This window comes from Spea bombifrons, chromosome 3 (genome assembly GCF_027358695.1).
Source record: "Spea bombifrons isolate aSpeBom1 chromosome 3, aSpeBom1.2.pri, whole genome shotgun sequence".
NCBI classification, from domain to species: Eukaryota; Metazoa; Chordata; class Amphibia; order Anura; family Pelobatidae; genus Spea; species Spea bombifrons.
The window spans coordinates 103405952-103429740 of NC_071089.1; the positions used below are offsets into that span (position 1 = coordinate 103405952).

General features: G+C 39.5%; 1 protein-coding gene across 1 annotated transcript; it reads left to right on the top strand.

The window, feature by feature from the left end:
* Positions 1-124: 124 nt before the first annotated feature.
* Positions 125-17895, top strand: UBXN7 (UBX domain protein 7). The gene is made up of 11 exons (XM_053460134.1): positions 125-214; positions 2065-2212; positions 2551-2615; positions 4567-4632; positions 5178-5290; positions 7322-7468; positions 10718-10808; positions 10942-11069; positions 15574-15985; positions 16572-16651; positions 17731-17895. The coding sequence occupies exons 1-11, from the start codon at positions 157-159 to the stop codon at positions 17890-17892; spliced, it is 1470 nt and encodes a 489-aa protein (XP_053316109.1). The 5' UTR covers positions 125-156; the 3' UTR covers positions 17893-17895.
* Positions 17896-23789: the final 5894 nt, after the last annotated feature.

Consider the following 23789-nt stretch of genomic DNA (forward strand, 5'->3'; position numbering starts at 1 on the left):
CAAGCAACATGTCCCTGTGACAGGTTGTGTGTTCAAAATTAAGCTTGTTGACAAAAAAAAATGAAACCCTTGCGATGCGCGTGCGTGAGGTGACGACGCCTGCGTTTCGCTGAGGCGCCGTGACGTCAGTGATTGTTGTTGTTTGGCGCGGGGAAGATGGAGGCGGATGGTGGGGTGTCCGCGCAGCTCCTAAGGGAGTTCACAGCCATAACCGGTGAGATGTTGGGCAGGGTGCGTCACCGGGAAGCTTGCTAGTGAATTCGCGTATAATTCCGCTCACCGGATTGTTAAGAATCGATACAGGGAGGGAGTGTGAACTTAAACCGTATCTGACAGCTCTTTTTAGTAGAGTAACCGCATAGTCGGAGCAGCAGAAAGATGTGGAAGAGGAATCTCCCAACTGAATCTAGAAAGCTAAGGGTCCGCTCCAATAAACGTGTCACAGTGTTACTCACCCGACAGCTGGCAGACAGCGCTAATTATATTCTAGTAATAAAGTGATATATGTCAATACATCTTGTGGTATTTGTCTTTCTATCCTGCATGGAAGGGGGCCTTTATTTATTTATAGATCGCCAACAATTTGCTTTACTTACCGTCCATACAATCAATGGGTATAACAGAACTAGAACTGAGCAACCCATACATTAGATAACATGCTTACTATCTAGAAGATTCATTATCCAAGTAGAACCTTCTGCTTTATTGTCTTGTCCTCTTTTTATAATTATTAAACGTAATAATAATTGTTCCAAAAATTGGGTGATTTTATTACCTGTAAAAAGTTACTAATCTGGTACCTGGTAATAAACTGGTGCGGGAATCGATGTATGTGGTTGTAGAACCATTTACAAAATAATGAAACACGTGTGTGTGTATATATATATATTTATGTTAAAATATTGTACAGGGCCCAACATAGCTACACCTGACATATTGTGACTGTAACATTATTTACATATTATGGTTTTGATCTTTTGGTTCAGTGTAACCATTTGTTCTACATTTTCTTATGGCTCCCAGTAAATTATACCTAATGTTTTTACAGCCGTGTAAACATTAATTAAATGCATTCATTTATTTAGCTGTTTTTACTATTATAATAATAATAATAATAATAAGAAGAAGAAACAAAATATGCAAGGCCCTGATGTGCCAAGCAGCGTTGAGAATTGGGTGCATTACAATATTCTTTTTATTAATCTTGGTCACGGCCCCCTAGAGAAGAATGCATTTGGAGTGTGAGAACCATAATAACACCTGTGTGTGCGAATACACCGTAGTATCAGGCTAGGGTTTGTCACTAGTGTTAGGAGGCAGCATTTCTATGTGAATTGTTGCAGTAAGAACACAGATCATCCAGGCACAAGGGCTTCTACGTGCTTCTGACCTTGTAGCTGGGTTCAGCAGAGATCCTTCTGTTACGGCACTCGTGCTATCAGCATGTAGAGTTTGTTACACTTGCAAAGGTGCCAGCCGAGGGGAGGGGGCAAGCAGTTCTCTATAGCAACTGTCAGAGAAATCCTGGGGTGTTTAACATATTAAGTGAAGGAAATGAAAAAAAAATGACTGCCCTTTTTGTAAAGAAAACCACACATGTAGCAATGTAGCTGAGGGACCAACATTGCGGTTAGTGATCTCACAGATTTAGTTTTTAGGTATTTGTTGAGCGTCTCCTGCATGACAGACTTGCATGAGTTGGGCCTCCATAATACACATTGATGAGCCAGAAAGTTACATCTCACTGTAGTGTATGTACCGGTTCATGGTTTAGTGAATAATGCTTCCACACATTCACTCTGCTCCATTTGTTTTCATCTTTCTCTTCACTGGATATATAGCTATACTTAGGAAAAACTCTTGGGTTGGTGATGTCTATATTTGTTATATTGCATAATTGATGTACGGTTACACTGCCTTCTTTTGCATCTGATAAAACGTTTGGTCATTTTTATCATTCTCTGGTAAGACGTAAAAAGATGTTAATGTCTGCAGGTGTAGTAGCTATAGGGCTTTGCAGTAAGACTGCTTTTCTTCATTGGTTTTGTATTGTATTGTTTGCAGGTGCCGGTGAAAGTGTGGGTAAGCACATGTTAGAAGCATGTAATCATAACCTGGAGATGGCAGTCACCATGTTCCTGGATGGAGGTGGCATGGCGGAGGAGCCCAGTACCAGCTCGGCTGGGACTTCTACAGCCCACCCTTCCACTGAGTAAGGAAATCAAGTTGTGTTTATAGTTAAAGAGAACAACTCTGTATTAAGATGCAAAATGTTGCGAAATTGGTAAAACCCACTGGAATGTTTTTTGATTTCCATATCTAACACAATAATAACACCATATAAATATAGAGCATCCACATCTTGTTTAATGTTTTATCCCTCTTAAATTAAACTAGTGGAACGTGTTTCTTCTGTAATCAAGTAGGTTTAAGCTTATTAAAGTCTCCCTAGACTATTTAATGGCTTTAAGTACACTTACGGAACATTCTTTTATTTTAATACTGCTTTTAACATGGACAAAATATACCCCCATTTATTTTTTATTCTAGAGATGACGTCAGAGCACCAATTCCACAAAAGCAAGAAATCCTTGTGGAGCCTGAAATGTTCGGTGGTGAGTTAAGACGTAGCATGTCAAAGATCTTCATAGTGGTTCCCTAACTTACATCTCCTTACTGATATCTAAATACATTCCTTCCAGTATCTCCGCTCATCCGTCAGTCTTTGTCCTTCGTTCTTATTAACATTTCTCATGCTCGCCCGCAAGATTCCTCAAGGGCTGCCCCCATTCCTTGGAATGCTCTTCCCCAGCCTATTAGACACCCTTCCAAAAATCCCTTAATACCCAATACTATGAACTACCTTGCCTCCTACCCACCTGTAGCTCACCTTTCTTAATCTCTGTCCTGCAGTAGGACTGCAGTTATGTCTGGCAATATTATCTCTTCATTCAGTCTTTATACTGGGTTATACTCTTGTGATTTTTTATCACAACGAATAACACTTTTACTTTCTGTGTAATATTCCCCAACTCTTGTAGATTGTAAACCCAGTTAAGCAGCGCCCTCCTTACCTTTTGTTTCTGTAGGTTGAAATTATGTACTATTTATGTTCCTGTTTACCCATTGTACAGCGCTGCAGAATATGGTGGTGACATATAAATCAATGAACAATAATAGTATGTGTTTAACAGAGTCTGAGCAATGTCTCAATGCATTAGCTAAGCAAACACCGATCAGACAAGCAAAAGCATTTGGGATTGTGCAAACTACCTAAGTAATGTATATTATTGTTATCTGCACTGCCAACATATGCCACACTTTGTAGAATGGACACAAACATCTACTTACCGTATATTCCGGCGTATAAGACGACTTTTTAACCCCCAAAAATCTTCTTAAAAGTGGGGAGTCGTCTTATACGCCGGGTACTTACCAAGCCGGAGGTTCCCACGAAGCCACCAATCTCTCTAATCACTACGCGCCGGCTATTGATCCCGAGCGCAGGGATGCCGTCATGTCCCGGCGCCCGGCATCAATTGCCGGCGCGTAGTGATGAGGGAGCAGGGAAGCCCGAGGTCTGGCACTTGAGACCTCGGCTTCCCTGCTCTCTAATCACTAGGCGCCGGCTATTGATGTCGAGCGCAGGGATGACGTCATGTCCCGGCGCCCGGCATCAATAGCCGGCGCGTAGTGATTAGAGAGCAGGGAAGCCGAGGTCTGAAGTGCCAGACATCGGGCTCCCAACAACTGGATAGAAGAAAGAAGACAGAAGATAAGGTAAGAGATGGGGAGAAAGGGACAAAGGGGGGGAGAAATATATATATATATATATATATACACACACACACACACACACGTGTGTATATATATATATATATATATATATATATATATATATACACACACACACACACACACTGGTGTGTATATATATATATATATATACACACACACACACTGGTGTGTATATATATATATATATATATACACACACACACACGTGTGTGTGTGTATATATAAATATATACATACGTGTGTGTGTGTGTATATATATATATATATATATATATATATATATATATATATATATATATATACATATGCATGTGTGTGTAAAGGCAGGGGTGTGTGGTGAGGGCAGTGTATAAATGTGTATGTATGGACAGGCATATGTGTAGATATATATATAGATATATATATTATATATGTGTGTGTGTGTGTGTGTAAGGGCAGTGCATGTATGTATATGTCAGCAAATCAACCAGCAAATCACCGGTAAGGTACATCGCTTGCCGTGATTGGCTGGTTGTTGTACGCTGGGTAGAGGGGTAGTCTTATACGGCGAGTATAGTCCAAACTCTATATTTGGACTGTAAAAGTTGGGGGTCGTCTTATACGCCGGAATATACGGTACTTTTATTGACTGCCATCATATTCTGCAGCGCATTACCATGGGTTAATTCGTACAAACACATAGTTAATGCATAGTATTAGTTTAATTCTCAAATGTATATGGTAGTATAGCTGTACCAACCTATATATTTTATTTCCTTCCTCGTTAAGCTCCTAAAAGACGAAGACCGGCTCGTTCAATATTTGATGGTTTCCGGGACTTCCAGACTGAAACCAGTAAGTATATGTCTAGCTTAACAGTCTACTTTAAATACAGGAGTTAAATAATATATCACTTAACCATATAGTTAGCCATATTTATGACCATCAGTTCTGGGGCATTTGAAAACATGAAGCAGTCGCCACTTTTCCTGACCTTTGGACATGTTTGTCATTTTGCAGGTGAAATAACTTATTAGGTGATCAACATGTATGATGAGGCAATAAATATTATGAAGCAAATGCATCGTTTTGGCATACTTCTATACATTGTGTAATAGAACAATGGCCTGTAGTACTATGGGGTACCGTAATTATCTCGCGGTAGCTCGGGGGCTGCTGGTTTGTGTTCCTATTCGCTTCCCGATGGGACAAACCAAACCTATGCCAACATTGAAGCAGCAACCATTGATGTGCTCGCCTAGGGTTTCCAACACACACCTGTAACACAGTAGTCTTATGCATTTATTTAGTAATTATGAAACTGGATGTATTTATCTCTAGTATGCTCATGTCTGGCAGTCTTCTATAATCATATTTATTCCCCATTTGGGCTACTGCAGTCCGTCAAGAGCAGGAGCTGCGGAATGGAGGAGCTGTGGATAAGAAGCTCACAACACTTGCTGACCTCTTCCGACCACCAATTGACCTTATGCATAAAGGCAGTTTTGAGACAGTAAGTACGCTGGATTGTCATTAAGCAGACATTTTTATAGTTTTTGTTTGTCCTCAATGTTAATAACGTAAATAAATGTATTTACCAATATTAATACCAGATAAAAATCAGCTTGCTGATCTCTGTTTCAGCGTTGTATATGCTGCAGAACGTTCCTGGACATGTTTGAACTATTGGAAACAATTTCAAACATTATGCCTGGAAACAAAGTTTGGCAAATCTACTTAAATAACGGTGTTCCACATTAAGTCTCATTGCTAGCGCTTAGTATGCGTGACTTCATGTGGGATGTTTCTGGAGAATGTATGTTGCAGTACTGTGTTAAAGCTTAGCTGTGTGTGATGATAATCCATCCTAATTAAAATGGTAATGGATATATTCACAGGCTTGTCATTACAATTAAAGGTTCTCTTGAACCTCGAGACATGAATGCATTCTTAAAAGGGTGGCCAATTGGTCAGCCCTCTTCCAGGTACTGTTTTGTTCTGTAAAAACAAATGCAAAAACAAAGTGAAATATCATTATATTGGGTTCTTTGTTACTTTTTAGGAGTGCTGAAACAGAATAAACATGATAATAGCATAGGCAGTTCTGCTATTACCCATGTTTTTTCTAATTTCAGACCATCTAAAAAGAAGTAATTTGTCTAAGTGAAGAAAGCTTGACAGCTGTCAGGACCCCCTCAGCTAGTATGAAGACCTGTAAATTCTCTGAAACTGTGAGTTGGCCCTTAATAAATATTCGGGCCATTTTTATGGCTTTTTTGGTTGTTTGTGTTTTTTAATTGTTCAGTGGTAAAACATTGTAAAGCAGATCCCGAGGCCCATAATATAGTTGGAACTACAGTTCATGTCAATGAACTACAGCTCCTTGTGATGTATAGAAATATTTCTGAATTAACAAATATTATTATTATTATTATCTTTTATTTATATAGCGCCAACAATCTCATTTTCAAACATAGAAGATTAGCTGTCAGTGTTCCCCAACATTGGAAATTCACGAACGGCTGAGCTGCTCATAGAATCTACCGAGCAGAGTATTCGTTTTGTGTAGTTGAGGACTGAGATTTCAACAGAACACTGTATGAATATACTGCTAATTGCATTGCTACTGCTAATGTACTTCTGTATTCATCGGAATCGGAATCGATGCACTCACCATAGCTAGGGCTGAGCAAGTTATAAGCCTAACTTATACTTTCATATATTGCGCCCTAAGGTTTTGTTCCATCCAGGCTCCTTAAAGATTGAGGTTTTCTCCTAAATTTACTATGTAGTTTCTGAGTTCTGTGATGATCTGTCATCACATCTGAGGTGCACCTTTGTATGCTTTGGGGACCATAGAAGTCTAGACAAGAGGTTTGGCTTGCTTCACCCACATCTATGGAGCTCTTTGTTGTGACCAGGGCCCTCAGCTACTGCCCTCCTACATAGAGTCTGTAGACATCAGTACAAGAAGACGGCATCCAGAAAACCTCCTCTCAATCCCCCCCAGCAAAATCAAAGGTCTTAAGAAGTTGAAAAACTCCCTAGGACCCAGATACACTTTGACTTTTCCTGTGACAAGAACAAAAAACAAAATGGTAGCTGAGACAGACCAAAAAAGTAATATTTGCAGATCCCAATGTATGACTCAAGTTAAAAATAAATCCACTTACCAGCCAATACTCTGTGCTCCATCATGCAGAAGTGTCAAGCCACACCTTGAATCGATAACATATGCCTAGTTAGGATGACTCCTGGGGGCTCACTCAGATTAGTATCTTGTTCCTAACTTGTCCAACCTTATGTTCAGTTGCCCAAGTCATTCTCTGTACACCCCTTGAAAAGACATATTACATTTGGTCTTAACCAAAACCAAGCCCAGAGAGCTGTTGCAGCCAAGGTGATAGTGTTTAGAAATTTACTCTTTTGAGACTGTATGTTTAGTGAGAATGGCATTGTTGTAACATGTACATAAAACATTTAAAAATGTATTGTGTATTAATATCAAAAGATATATAGACTAATAAACAGTGTTGCTTTTCAGGCCAAGGATTGTGGGCAGTTACAGAACAAATGGCTAATGATTAACATTCAGAATGTGCAGGATTTCGCGTGCCAGTGCTTAAATAGGGACATCTGGAGCAATGATTCTGTGAAGACACTTATACGAGAGCATTTCATCTTCTGGCAGGTAAGAGAACTTCTCCTGAGCTCTGCTGCAATATCACCCATTACAGAAACCATTTCAAAGCCTCATCATCAACCATTAAACATCTTGCTTTCCCTTTGTTTAATTGTAACTTTGGGGCTCGACAAATCCCAGTCATTTGACATACATTTTTATGCTACGCTTTTTTTTCCATTTCCCAAGGTGATGTTTACCTTTCTGGCCCCAAAATTGCACATCCATTTGTGATTACAGGTGTGCTTCAAATGTGCACATAGTTGTTTTTGCCAAATTTATCATAAAACTCGTATATACGGCAGTCTGTAACTGGGATTTGCAAAGCATAGTTTAGATTTTTGCTGTCATGTAATGAAGTTGGCTTACATGCACAGTGCTCGGTATGGTAAGCGGACATGTCATTGTATTGCAACATTCTGCATAGAACTTAACAATATAATGCAATAATGGTCTCTTCTGTATGTGGCCTATATTTATTTTGACCCTACGTCTATAAGAAAATTAAACATTCAAAAAGTTTCAGTGTTGTGATGGCCAATTTGACAAAAAAATACAACATTTCTGTAATTTAGCAAGATCATTTTTTCAGTGCAGTAAGTGATCCCATTGTGGTTTTTCCCTTGTGGTCCCTTGTGCGCAGGACAAGTGGGTTATATCCTTTGTCGTGTCTGGAGGCTGGCAAAGAACATTTGTTTTTGCTGCTCTCTCCCATGGATATAACCGCACCCTGCTTGCAGAAAGCTCCAGAAGCATGTTGGATCCTCTGGAAATTGTTTTTTTTTCTTTACTTTAAGTTGGGAGTAAGTTTTTCTTTTACAAGAGTCTGATTTACTCCTCTAGCAAGCTGAATTGGGCCCTTCCCCTCATTGGCAGCCTGCCTGACCAAGTGGAAAAGTTTAATAGATGCCTCAGGCCAGTCTTCCGACCTGGTGTTGACAGTTGGTAGGTCCCATAGCAGTCACATCAGGCACCCGTCTTATGTATTTAGTTTCACTTTTCTGAATTGTATTAATTTTTTTTTCTATTTAGTGAATTAGCTTTAGCACCATCTAGTGGTTCTCCAAAGTAGAACTTTTTGTTCGATGTCACGTCCCGAGGGCAGCTGTAGCAGGAGAGCCGAATCAGAATCCATTAGCAAATCACTGCTAGTAGACTGCCAGAAATCACAGAAAGGACATGTGCTTGACAGAGCACCTCCTTGTGCGGGAGCTTTAGATTTTTGGAGGTTTCTTCCCTGGCTAAAAGTTGCAGCCACCAAAAGCAGTAAATCCAACACACCACAAGTTATCGGAAAGCTTCACAGCACGTCCAGCACGGTTCCGGAAGCTTGCTTGGGAGCCTACATTTCAATTTTCCTTGCTCGTGTTTCAGCCGAGGAGATGCCCTGTTTTTTTTCTCCACACATTCCACACAGACAGGAGTTTGAACTGCAAAGTGCATAATTATGTAGCCGGTCATCTTGTGCTTCATAGCTATTGGGCCATATTAGTGACCGTACTGTGATAACTTACAATGAAGGCTACTTATCTGACTCCTGCAGGATCCCTGGCATTCCAGCTTGTTTTCTGGGTTACATGCCCTTAGACAATAATAAGAATCCTGAGGCATGATCACTGGCCTGTGTGGTTTCCAGACCCCCTTCCTAGTGCTTCTGAGTTTGTACACAATGTTTGAAACAAACTACTAAGAACCCCTCTCTAACTTACACAGGTAGTACTTAAAGCAAGCCAGAACTTGTTCCAGTCCAGCTACAGACACCAGCCACCCAACTACAGTTTCATTCTTATGCCTCCATTCCGACACAGATATCAGTAAATCTTTTTACTTTAACTTGTGCGATCTACACTAAGCATCTCACACCAAGCTCTTACACTGGCCAAGGGAGAAGCATTCTTTAGGGTCAGCATCCTCACTCCACCCATACTTTACCAGTCTACAAGACACTTGACTAGGATTAAGAAGTGGAAGGTCCCTGATGAGACAGGATATTTCTTCAAAATTCTTCTGTTTCCTGTTCCTGAGGATTCTGCCAATAAATGTCACAAGACCTACCCCATCATAGCTAGACTGCCTTGCTGCACCACATTACAATGTAGAGATTCTGCCTTCTTTAAGGGCCCATTTGTTTAAAATATTTTTACACTCCATCAGGGCTTCTGCCTTGCTTCCTTAGCACCTTGGTCACGTAGTAGCCATAGCCTGGATAACAACGCTTAGTGCTTTTTGTGTGATAGCCTCAACAGCTACAATAATTTGACCTGTACCAATTCAACTAGAAGCTGTGCTAGATTCACAAGGACATCTCTTTCGTTAGTTTTGCGGCCTTAGATATGATATTACCTCTCAGTGGAGTGTAGCACCATATGGTTTGAAGTTCTGGAACACCATATCGAAACACGAGCTTCTAGGGCTGCCTTAAACAGTAGATTTGTCTTTTTGGACTGAATATTCAATCCATCTTTCCCCAATATGCTGGGAGGACCATTTTCCATCAGCTTTTCCCACGTGTTCCCTTTTTCTACTAATCCTTTTGACATAAACAGCAGGAAGGTTGTCATATTAAAAAACAAACGCCACCAGAACTAAACACAAAAACCCAATCCCTTAATTTACTTCCTGGTGGGATGTTGTCTCCCTAGAATCATTCCCTGTCAATAATCTCCTGAGCTTGGGATCTGGTTTCCAGGAACCAAAAGTTTTTCAGCTTTATTGTGTGTGCATCTCTGGAAGCTGGGACAGCGGTTCCCACAGAGACCTAAATTCTTAAAATCATCTGGAGGGCTGCTCTGGAATATTCCGCTTATGCTGGAGGGAAATGTTGCGCACCTTTTTCTCACAGGCCCAAAGCCAATGCTGGAAGCCCCGTCCTTTGTTTCTTTATCTGTGTCCAACTACTGTCCATTCCATCTGTTTGGCTTGGCTAAGTGTCAGCTGAACTTTAGTGAGTAGGTAGTGGCTGTACTCAAAGGGAGGGAAAATAAATAAGAAAGGTTATTAGTTTCCCCTGCCTTTAGAGATGCCTGATGATGTAACCCACCTGTCCAGGTCTACAAGAAAATTATTTCATTGTGAGTAAAAATGTTGCCATACTTGGCAACATGTAAAACTCGTGTTAGTCTCATAGGTAAATACGTACCACAGTTGAGTGCACCTTTGGGGCTCTTTGCTACGGGCCCTATGCAGTAGTCAAGTTTGCATTGTTGCTAAATACCCTATCGCTACTGTTTCTGGACATTATGTGCTGTGTTCTCACAGGTATACCATGACAGCGAGGAGGGGCAAAGATACATTCAGTTCTACAAGCTGCCACAATTTCCTTATGTCTCTATATTGGATCCTCGTACAGGTTAGTAATTTACCCGCTGCAAGGGTTATGCCTACGATTATCAGCGGAAAGCCCAGGCGGTTTATTTTGTTTCTTGCAAGTATTATTGATTGCCAAAGTTATGTAACTTTTTTCTCTTGTTTTCAATACATAGGACAGAAAATGGTAGAATGGCACCAGCTGGATGTGACCTCCTTCCTGGAGCAAGTTACAGGGTTTTTAGGGGAACACGGGCAGCTTGATGGACTATCAACCAGCCCCCCCAAGAAAAGATTACGATCTGTAAGTATTCATCAACTATTGCTTGTTAATAGCAGCAACTGACGTACCTGTGTATTAAAACATACAAACATAGAATTTAACTGTAGAAAAGAACCATTTGGCCCATCTAGTCTGCCCATTTTTCCTTATCGAATAGATTCTTACCCCTATCAGTCCTTGGTCTGGGCCCATATTGAGGATATCTTTGTCTATCCCAGTGATTTCCCTCACTGTGCTAATATAAACCACTTCTGCGTGGAGACTGTTCCATTCTGTTTACTACACTCTCAGTAAAGAAGAACTTTCTTACCCTCTGGCCCTCCTTTTTAGACTATGACCTCTTGTTCTAACATTACTCTTACCTCCTGTACTTACGTATTTAAATGTTTCTATCACATCTCCCTCTCTCTCTCTCTTCTTTCCTCCAAGCCATATGTATTAAGAACACTTAGCCTTTCCTGATATTTTTTTTTACCCTGCAAACCACTTACCATTTTTGTAGCCCTCATTTGAATTCTCCTCAATGTGTCATTAGATAGGATCTCCAGAACGACACAATACTCTGGGTGATGCCTGACCAGATATCTGTAAAGTGGCATAACCGTCTCTCTTTTTACTATGCTTACATTTTAAGTCCTCAGAGATAATTACCCCCAAGACCATCTCGCCCTACACTGCCTTGAGATTTTTACACACCAAGTGCATTATTTTACATTTATCAACATTAAGCTGCAGCTGCCAGAATCTCAACCATTTTTCTATTTTACTTTTTCCAATTTAAATTGTTCCACTCAGGTCTACCCTGTTGCAGAACTTTGTATCATCTGCAGAAATACACACTTTACCATTAAACCTTCTGCAATATCACAAATAAAAAGTACAAGTCCCAATAATGATCCCTGAATTATCCCAATAATAAAAAAAAAATAAATAATAATAAAAGTTCTTCCTCTGAATATACACCATTAACTAAAACCTTCTGCCGCCTGTCACTCATCTTATCATATTCCCTAAACTACAGGCATTTTGTACACATCACCTTCAAGCTACCTGTCACAACATGTTGAGGATTAGCATTTTCTGTATCTACGCTTATCCCACCACTCCTTTCCCAAATTCCCAAAGCTAAGCCCTGCCCTAAACCTACAGTGGCTACTCCTTTAATGCTAGCTGCACCCTCATCACCACACTGTTGTTCCTACAACACTCTAAATAACCTTTCCACCAGTACTGCAGCCACCATTACTGCTAAACCCAACTGCAAAGTCTGCCTAGTTCTTTAAAAACTCAAATCCTTCCTTCTCAACTTTGGCTTCCATGCATTTATCTCCCTAAGCTCCTGCTTCCTCCCTGGTATAGCCAGAAAATATTCTGAAATTGTAATTTCCCTAAGTTTGTCACCTAGTTCACTAAAATCTTTTAAGGACTCGCTACCTGCCTCACTTTGTTATTAGTACCAACGTGAACTATGACCGCTGGATCATCACCAGCCCCACCTAACAATCTGTCCACCTGGTCCACAACATGCGGAACCTGAGGGCCCGGGAGACCGCAAACTGTCCGGCATTCAGGGTCTTGGCGGCAGATTCTACTTTCCTTATAATTGCATTGGTTTCTGACACTCTGAAAGGTGCATGGGCTGTAGAGTTCCTCCTGCTTATTGCATGGTTAATGTGGTGAAATCAAATAAGTGACCAATTACTAATTTAATTAAGCATTATGGAGGCAGAAAAAATTATATATTATTATAATATATATATATATATATATATATATATATATATATACTTTCGTAATATAAAGTCTATGACATGAAATGTTTCTTGTTTCCTGAAACGTACGGTTAACAAATAAACTTCTGTGTTTATTCCATCAGGGTAACAGGTATCGGATTTGTTGAAGTTAGATTTTAGAAGTCTATTCAGTTACTGATTATGAAATGGAAACATTATTAGAAAATAAGATCCATATGTCATTGGCACCTAACTCAGCAGATCTATAGAGCCAGCAGATTCCACATTGCTGTTAAAATCAGGGGCAGTAAAATAATTTAAGATCTCACACAATAGACACAAAGAGGATGATTGGGGGTGCAATCATTTTTTCAATTGAAAACAGCACGATTTGGTGAGGGACTGGATGCGAGAGATGAAGTAGAGTGCAGGGTCAAGTGTGACACCAAAGCAGCGAACTTGGTCTGTCGGTTCGATAGTGGAATTGTCTATTGTAGTAGAGATGTCAGGAATTGAGAATACAGCAGATAGCGGTATAACCATAAACTTTGAGTTCCCTCTTAGAGTTCCGTGATGCAATTCGTGGAAAGACAATCGGTGAGGTGAGTTACAAAAGAGGGTAAATGATCAGAAGAGGAAATGTAGATTAGGCTGTTGTCAGTATGTAGGTTGTATTGGAAGCCAAAGAAAGATACAATTTGTACAAAGGAAAAGGTGTAGATTGGAAGAAAGAACTGGGCCCTGAGGAACACACAGATAGAAGGGGAGAGGAGCAAGTTCCAGCGAAAGAGACACTAAAGGTATGGTCAGAGAGAAGATTTGAGTCAGGAATGAGCTGTGTCACCGATACCACTGAGACGTGAAACAGGACGGTAGTTTAATAGGGATGTGGGTTCAAGGGAAGATTTCCTTAGGATGGGAGAGATAAAGGAATGTTTAAATGAGGATGAGAATACACCAGAGGAAAAAGAGAGATATTGGTTAGGTGAAGAACACCATAAAGGGAGGGTAGGAGAGGTTGGGGTACAGGGTTGAGGTGGGAAGATGAAAGGACCTCAGAAACTTCACTATGGCTTACTGGACTCAAGCAGTTGAGGGTGGCTTGGGGCAAGGAAGGAGGTTGAGGTACCATATGATTAACACCATGGCGGTAGGATGTTATCCATGAGGTGGGTCAATTTTGTTTTTATAATAGGTGGCAAGTTCTTAGGCAGGTAAGTTAGAAAGTGAGGGAGGTGTTGGAGGACAGAGAAGGGTGTTATAATTGAAGAACAGAAGTTAAGATGAAATAAAATAGGTTTGTTTTGAGCGATGGAGACTCGATATATAGGAATGGAACATGTGTAAACTTTTCAGGTGAGAGTTATCTCCTCCGCAGGCGCTGAGCGCTATGTGAACACCATTGGAGGAGATGGGTCTGCGTGGAATGGCATGGCTGAGGCCGATGGTTTGGAGGGTGACACACAGTCACAGGACTGAGGCTAGTGTATGGTTATACTGAGCTACAGTGTGTATGCAAGCTGTAGAGTGTTGAGATCATGGAAGTTTCAGTAGATTTGTGATGTTTTTTGGTAGAGGAGGTGTGGGAGGTATGACAAGGTTAAATTTTAACAGCTGTAGACAGACAGAAGCGAGAATTAGAAAAGTGACATATTCTGGAAGACAGACGGTTGTGAAATACCTATTAATGTTTCATCTTACTTCAAAATGTATACAATAATTTGTGCAAGAAGGGAAATGTTTTTAGTAGATCCTATGTATATATGCATTGTCATAGTATGTCATTTGGTGCCTATAGACTCAAGTATTTGGAATACAGTTCCCTCTGTGGGTTGGGCTTGCAGTTGCAAAGATTAGCATTCCCTTTCTGGTACACTTTTACATCTTAACTTTTATTATAAATCAAGTTGTGTGTGTATGTGTACACACTCTATATGGACAAAAGCATTGGGGTGTTTCTGTGGGAATTTCCGCTCGTCCATCCAGTAGAGCATTAGTGAGGTCAGGCACTGATGTTGGATGAGAAGGCCTGGCTCACAATCTCTGTTCCGGTCCATCCCAAAGGTGTTCGATGGGGTCGAGGTCAGGGCTCAACAATTCCACTTTCCGATAATACCCCTTACAGTTGGAATATGAAGCAGGGATTACATTTCATGATAGGTGGCATTCTATCACAGTACCACACTTCAATTTACTGAGCTCTTCAGAACAACTTATTTTTTCACAAATGTTTGTAAATGCAGGTGCTTGGTTTTATACACCTAGGCATAAATTTGTTTTTTGCCAAACAATTAGAAAAATGTTTTATTTAATATTAAGGGAACATCACTGCCCAGATCTACTTCTTTGGGTTTATCCTGAGCGAATACCCTATTGCCAACACTAAATCTGAGCCGATCACTTTGTTTTGACTGCGTCATACTTTGTGTGAAGTTGTTTGGATCATTTTTATGCATGAGAAAAAAGGTCAGATTTTGCATGTTCTCAAACCATAGATATGATTGCATGACATTTTCCTTTTACAATGAAATCTTAAAAAGTCACTTTTTTTTAACTAACATTTTTTGTTCTTCAACTGTATTCTTCTTTTTTTGTCCTTGTGATGGTTCTAGTTTTTCAAGCAAATTATCACAGAAACATGACACATTTTGAGTACTTTCATCTACACATCGCCCCTAATGAGTCTTTACTAGCAGATATTTCATATCAGTATGTATCTTGACAAAAATAAGTATGCTTGCAATTCTAAGTCCAGCTGCAACAATGAAAAATGTGGATGTCTTCTGTTCCAGGAAAGCCTTATTGATGCCAGCGAGGATAGCCAGCTGGAGGCTGCTATCCGTGCCTCCTTACAGGAGACACATTTTGATTCTGCAGCCAACAAGCGAACGCCTCGTTACGAAGAGGAATCTGACTCGGAGTTATACTCGGGGAGCGAGGAATTCATCTCTGTCTGTGGTTCAGACCATGAGGACGAGGACAATCCCGATGTGGAATCATCTAATGAACAGGAGAACTTCAACAGCAAGCCAACAATGTCCCCTGTTACAGAACTAAACCACAGGACGGACGAAATGGAAAGGACACTGCCTGCTGAGAATGAAAAAACAGAGGAAGATGTCACAAACCACATATCCCAACCAGCAAACACAGTTCATGCTGATGAAAAACCGGGGTGCTCAGGAGAAGGCGCTGAGACCAATGGTGAGTTCTGTATCTGGGGACATCAACACCGTCATGTTAATATCATTTGTGCTTAATTTGCACTATTGTTAAAATGTTTAATTAACCAGATACACATTATGAAAGAGTCACCCTGTCAACCTTTTCTGTACTAGATAAGGGGGGGAAGGTAGCCAAACATTGTGGTTAAATATGTTACGTGATCCTCAAGAAGTGTCAGAAAAGTAACTTTTCATTATACTTTGCCGCTTCAAGCCTTTACTGCAGTAGTGTCATTATATTTTATTTACACAGCGCCGGCATTTTACGCTTTTTGTCATTCAAAAGGGTATAATAAACCTAGAATTGATTAACTAAGACAAAGCTATACATTAGGTAAACAGGGGCCTGCTCGCAATATTACAATCTAGACATTGAGATTGATTAATGTTAAGCAAATTTTGAACCAAACTACACATAGCCGGCATTCTTCTGAAATCAATTCTATGCTTAACTAAATATAAAAATTGGTTTGTATTGATAGATCAATCATTATTTCATTATTTGTCTTGCTGATTATGCCCTTCCTTTTTTTAAATTCCCTTTTTTATTATATTTTGAAATATAGGACCAAAAGCTAAACTAATGCTCCGTTACCCAGATGGCAAAAGGGAACAGATTTCATTACCGGAAAAGGCCAAGTTACTGGTAAGGGTCCTTGTCCTGTAATTATGTGTTCAGTGTTTTACTCTATTCATCTTATACACCCTTGTGATTTATTTGCTCCAAGAACTTTCATTGCCACTCCAACAATATTATTGTGTATTGTTTTATATAGCGCCATTATATTCTGCAGCGATGTACAAAGGGTAGACAGGACATAACAATTAGTATAAAGCATAACAAGATGACTTACAGAAACTTACAGGAGCTTACAATCTAGAAGGAGTTAGGGTGTATTATGCAAGAGGTAAAGGTGCCGTTGTTAGGGATGGACCAACCTCGTTAGTATCGCAGGAAGGGGACAAGGAGAGGTGAGCTAAAGGCAAATGGGAGGAAGGGTGTTAATGCGTAAGTTCGTAGGAGTCCTAAAAAATAAATTGATGCGTTACATAATACATCATCCCCTGCCTTCAGTCAAGTCGTCTGTTTGATGACCATTTATTCACCCTGTCACTCCTGCATTATTATTATTTATTGTTTTATATATAGCGCTTCCCTTTACTGAGCCCAGCCACAAAGGACAGATTATCAGATGCCGATAACTTGTCAGCATTTCTTAGCACTGGTTAGATTACAGAAAGACCAGGGGCAGTAAATCACACATAGCGTCGCTGGTCCTGAATGCCCCAGTTAAACTTTTGTTTTACTCTTAACTTCCCTCTCCATTCCCGCTGTGTTCTTCAATCGACTAGTACATTGTGTGGGTCAAATTTTAATCAACAGCTACTTTTGTTGGGTAATGTCAGAGCACCGGTGCCATTGGGCTTGGTTATTTGCATGGACACAAAGGATCTTATGTTTGAAAAGCAGCCGGTGGAACGTTTCTGCTTTTGGTCTTTCCGCTGCCAGGGGCGAGATTAAGAGGAACAGTGATATTATAGTCTGGTTCTGTTGCTGTATGCTATGCCTTGTTCTTTTCTGTAATGTGCATCAAGTGTCCTGTACCTATCTTTTGAGTTTTCTGTATGAAGTAATGCTCAGAAATATTTTATTTAACTCTTTGAGGTTACCTTTTAACCTGCTTTACCTCACTTGACATGTCTGCAATGTCTCTTCCTTCTCAGGCTTTAGTCAAGCATGTGCAACTCAAAGGATATCCCAATGAACGATTTGAGCTCCTTACAAACTTTCCACGGCGGAAGCTGTCACACCTGGACTATGATGTCACATTACAGGAAGCTGGACTATGCCCGCAAGAGACTGTCTTTGTACAGGAAAGGAATTAATATCAGTTACTTGACCATAATGTTGTGCCCCAAGCAATGGATATCCTTCTCATCATGGTTGATATTTGGGAATGGCTGAGCCTGGCTGGTTCTTCTATTCTCCACCGTGTTCCAGTAAGAAGGAGCCAGAATGCTGAGCTGCGATGAAGATAGCTTTTCAACTTGATTTTTAATGTATTTTCCCCAATGGTTATTAATTCCATATTCACTTATGCCGTTTTCTTTTCTTTATCTGATTCATTAAAATCCCTTACATGTCACAGGGAATGGAACAAGCCATTCCTATAAAGATAAACCTTTTGCTATTGTCTACAGACTGGAAACAAAGGTACATACTATGCAGACTTTAGTTATTTATTATCCTTTTTTTCCTGAATATGGAAATACCTATGCCTTGTGTTTTCTTTTTTAGCCATATTTTTTTTTACATGCTGTCTTTACCCTATCAGGTCCAAAATCCTGTTTGATGCTAATTCTTAATGTTCTATGGTATTTGAAAAATGGTCATTTGCTAACATAATCTGCAGTGAAACAGTTAATCCTTGCTACATAAACCAATTTCTGATAATGAAACATCTCGATTAAATAAAGTCTTCTTTATATTAGTATTTGTACCATGTTTACTAAGCAGCGCTATACTATAAGGTTCAGTCCAGAAATGGAGTGGACTTGGAATGTAGAAACTGGATGGTCTTTTGGTATAGCAGCATTTAGTAAATATGACCTATGTCCGTCTTTCCCTTTAATTAAGCTTTGACATGTAGACAGGCGACTCTGTTTTAGGGTCCCCCACAGCTAAAGGGTCAGTTACTCCTTAACATGGGGTTTCCTTTAAAGTCGATCTGCCCCTGTTCTCTAATCCCAAATGTAATTACGCAATATATTTGAAAGTTTAAAAACCCCTTATGTATTTACCATGGGGCCACGTTTTCAACTTTCTGCTTTTAGAATGTGCATTATTATTCCTACCCATTATATTATCTCTCTCCTGTTGTTAACTTGCTGTTGTTTGGTTCAGGCAATCCTTGTAATGGTTGGGGAGGAGAGAGCGTATCCTTTGGGCTAAATATCTCCAAAACAAAAACACACGGATAATAAGTAGAAGCTATAGGTAGTTTTAATAAATTATTTTAATTATGTTAAAAAGTTGTGACTGTGTCGGTTCCTTCTTGAGGAGCTGCCACCCTCGCATCCAGACTTGTTCATCTACTAAAGGATAAAAATCTGACCCTCCTGTTATCGTGAGTCCCAGATAATTATTTTGGTCCAAGTAAAGTTTAACGCCGCAGTCTGTAGAATGATATTTCAGTTGCAGTTCTGGTTTTTGTTCATTTATGTGGGAAGAATCCGCTCTTTGTGTGAATCACTGGGCTGGTATCTCCCACGCTCTGCTGAGTGGTATTGCTTCCCTCTTATTGTAATGCAGCGTAATGTGTGTTTGGTGAATAAAATGGGTTTAAGGGAGCATATGATGCATGTGTCAACCTCCCCACGCTCCCGAGAACCCGCAACCTAGAATCATGTATAGCTCACCAGTGCCTTTAAAAGAGGATAAACTAAATATAGTACTGTTTTTTTCTTTTCCATACATATTTGTTCCTATATATTTTTTTGTGTGTGTAAGTCGCGTAGTAGTAGTGGTTGAATATATGCATTGCATACTGTTTAATGTTAAAGAAAAATGTGACGCATGCCCCCCAGTGCTGAACAAAAATGACGGTGTCTATCATTTAGAGTCTACTGAATCTGTGACGGCCGAAGAGCCATCTGTTATAGATAATGGATGGGGAGGAGAAGGGGTAGGTCTGTAGTTCCCTTTAGGGACATATGTACAACTAAATGAAGACATTTAACACAAGGTAAGAATGAGATCGTAATCTAAATCTCTTAGAGGGTAGCATCCCAGCAGAAGTGGTAGAGGCTAATACAGTAGAGAAATTGAAACACGCATGCAATAGGCATAAGGCTATCCTACATCTATGATGAGAACAAGGAGTGATTAATGTTTGAGTTTTAAATAAGCAAAAAAGGCAAACTAGCTGGGCCAAATGGCTCTTATCTGCTGTTATATTTTCCGCATAGTGGCTGTATTATATGGCATAAGTATATGGTTTTTATACATCACTAAAATTACAAAAAGAGCAAGAGACTGGTTCATTTGTAAAAACCCTTTTTTTCACCCAGTAAAGTATAATATATACATCTGCTTTTCCTTGTTAGCCCCTGAAATAATTATTGTATTACATAGAACATTAATTGGGGACCCTGAAGATTATCTATATGGTTTTTGATGACATCAACCTGTGAGGCTAAAAGTACTTTTTAAAACAAAAACACCCATTAGGCAAGTGTGTTCCTTCTTTAATTTGGCTGTCAGAATTAATTATATATCAATCATACTATAAGCATTGGATTAAATAAATAGTAGGAGTGAGCTCCATGCGCAGTAGATACGGCTGAACTGTAATGGTGTGCGGGTTTGATGCCTTAGCGCAGGCATTGGATCTCTATAACTCTCAAGATCATCTAAGAGTAAATATCTCAGGATTCTCTCAACCCCTGGTACTTGAACCTCCTGGGGTGTATCAGGGGGTACTTTTCTGGAGCTAAACGTCTTTCATTGGAAACTATTCGGAGAATAGATACTTCTGAAGTTGTACGTCCGGTGCTTGGTTGGAACTAGTTTGAGAGATTAGTTTAAACCATCTAGTGACAGTGTAAGCATGAATAGTAGTAGGACCCACGGACTGCTAGGATTTAGCTGGCTTGGTTAGAAGCTTGATTGCTTAAATTCAGATTAATGTAGATCACACAACAGAATATAACATAGAATCACACTACTTAATTGCGTTTTTTTTTCATAAATCCTTTACCTTGGTTCTATTTTAGTAATATTTACAGTAACCTTAGTTGCTTTGCTTTTTTTACCATGTTTACCAACATATGTTATGTTATCATTTTACCTGGTCATTATCGCAATATTTACCCGTACCAGCGATTTTCAGGGAAACGGTCACCTCCAGCTATTATTGCGCAGTCATCATGAGTAGTTTTCTGTGACCCTCTCGATATGCAATGCATTGCGGCGCTTTCCTGTCACTGAAAGGGTTACGCACAAAAATATTTTTAAAACATGTGAAAGAAAAAACGGTAAAACGTGTGGGAATCGGCTTCCTCATCTGTGTGCTATTTTAAGCATTGGTCTGTCGTCCCTGATGTTGGGCAAATTCTTCTCAAAGTCTTAAAGGGATGAGCCATGTTAATGCGTTACTTCAATAAGGATGTACTTTTAAGGTTAATTTCTGCGTGCAAATATACATCTAGCAATAGGGGATTTGGATCATGAACCATTTCTGTTTTACTGGTTCTGTAGCTGACCTGTCTCTCCATATCTGTTTAAATTTGCCATACATCACGTTAAAGTTAAGAGGTGCTGACCGCATCTTTAAATAGTTGAACGTATACCTCTATTTTCTATGTAGATGGTCTTTTGTATGTTTTTGACCGTTTTTTTTTAATCGTATAATGTCTGAGGCTCATTTGATTCATTCCGTTAAAACGCTGCTCCACAAAACAACGCTTAGCAAATAATAATTAGAAGGTCTGTCATTTTATTCTTACCTCCAGAAATACAAACTTTTAAGAAGCTTTCTCAATTTCCTTCACAGCCTCGTTTGTTGGGTCACATGACAAAGTGTCCCCAGCAAAAAAAATATTAACAAGGTAACATAGTACATGATTAAAGAAGTGTCTGGGTATTCGAAAGGACTAGCTATAAAGGCGTTATATTTAGGAGAGCAGACGGGCAGCACTTTCGGTTGTAGTTGTCTACTCTAGAAGAAGCTCCTGTATAGTTGCTTTGGCTGAAATCACAAATAGTTCTGTAAACTACATGTTTCTTAACGATAACCAACAGCTAGGTCTCAGTTATGTCTGCATTTAATGCTTTCCATGTTCTAGGATTACAGTAGGTCTGTGCAGACTTTATATTTGAACAGTAGTTTGAGGTCTTCCTGTTGGTGGCCACGTCTGCTCTGATCATTTAGGTGGCCTGGCATGACACCCGCAGCAAGGCTTTCCGGTTTAATATCATATTTGAATATTATGTATTTTATTTGAACTAATCTTAGCAAACCAGCCAGATGTTTGATTGCACTGCAACAAAGAACGCTGTATAAATTGCTATTTTGTCCTGGGTTAAAAAAGGCTTTCTACTTTTGGTTACAAATTTGGCAAATTTCAGCATTGACGCATTTTTGTATCTGGATTATTCTCAAAGGAAAAACTCACTTATCATTTTCAATACAGATGGTGACTATCAACAACATTTATCTCCAACTTGTCCTAAAGGTTAAAGTGAACAATAGGCCTGTGTTTTTTTTGTTTGTTTCATTTGAAAAAAAAAGAGAGAAAACTTGGGACTTAGAGGCATTATTTGTGAATACCATGATACATAGAGAGAGAGACTAAGAGCAAGGCCCTTTTTTTTTTCTTCTTGGTATAGCTGCTGCAGTTTTTTACATAAATACTTGTAAATGTCTTGTAATATTTGAACCTTGCATAATAAAATATTTCATTTTATGGCTCAGTTTATTAATGAAAAAAATAGGAATAGGAGTCATAGTGTCTGTCTAGTACAATGGGCTAAAATAAACAGCTGGAATACATGTCTGAAAACTTTGATTATGCAAAGACGAGACTTTTTTTGTTAAAAGAAAACGAGACATTAACACTCAGGTGAAGAGTATTTACTTATTTGTGCTGCCTAAAATTCTTCAGATCCCTGGAAACCAGAAAGAACCGTTTGCCATGATTTTTTATTGGAATCTCAGCAAAACAACCAAATGCATATTTGGTATACCTCTGATGCAGCGATCCATCACAGTGCACGAAGGTTGCCTACCCCTGTTCTATGGGGATGTAGCTTTTAAATATTCTCTTGGTGTCTTCTGAAAAGCAATTTTGCCTTGGGAGTGGAGGGCTCAGATCCAGCCAACTAGCTCAGCAATATGGAGGCACAAAACATCTTTGGGAGACATCAGTGAACATAACCATTTACAATATTCATCTGTACTTATAAAGCAAGAAAAACCAATCTTTACATTAAGCACATAATCAAACTTTAGACCCAAGCTAGATGAAAAACTGAAAGTCTATGGTGTTTGTTAATGTTTGTGAAATCTTTGCGATAGATTGTTAAGATGAAATGCGTACTTGTGTGTGTGTGAGCATGGATGTGTATTTGTGTGTGTATGTGTGAGAGAGAATGAAGTGTAATTGTGTATGAGTATGGATGTGTACTTGTGTGTGTATGAGCATGGGTTTGTAATTTGTGTGTATGTATGATCATGGATGTATACTTGTATGTGTGTGTGAGCATGAATGTGTAATTTGTGTGTGTGTGAGCATGAATGTGTACGTGTTTTTGAGCAAGTATGTGTAAGTGGAGTGAGATGGAGTGTGTGTTAGTGAGTATGAGTAAGTTTGTGTAATTTGTGTAAGTGTGTTTACATATGTTGTATGTTGGAAAGAGGGGCATAGGGCAAAGAAGGCACAGACACGTTGTTTGGGTACAATGATGGCACAGACCAGCTAATAAAGTTTGGCAACTCCAGGGCAATTTTTGCACCAGGGCCCTGTGGTTTCTAGTTATGCCCCTTTTATTTCTTGCTACGATGCAGGTAGAACTACAAGATGTACCATACATTGTCATGTAAAATCCAAATCCAAGTACACTCTAACATAGGAATAAATCCACATGCTCGCTGTTCTCAAGTTCATAAACGTGAAGTGTATGTGATTTATGGATATAAGTTGTGAGCTTCATGTGGTATACTCTGCCCAAGATGGGCTGTTGTCCTGAGTCATTTAATGTTTACTAACGTTTCCTCTTTTAT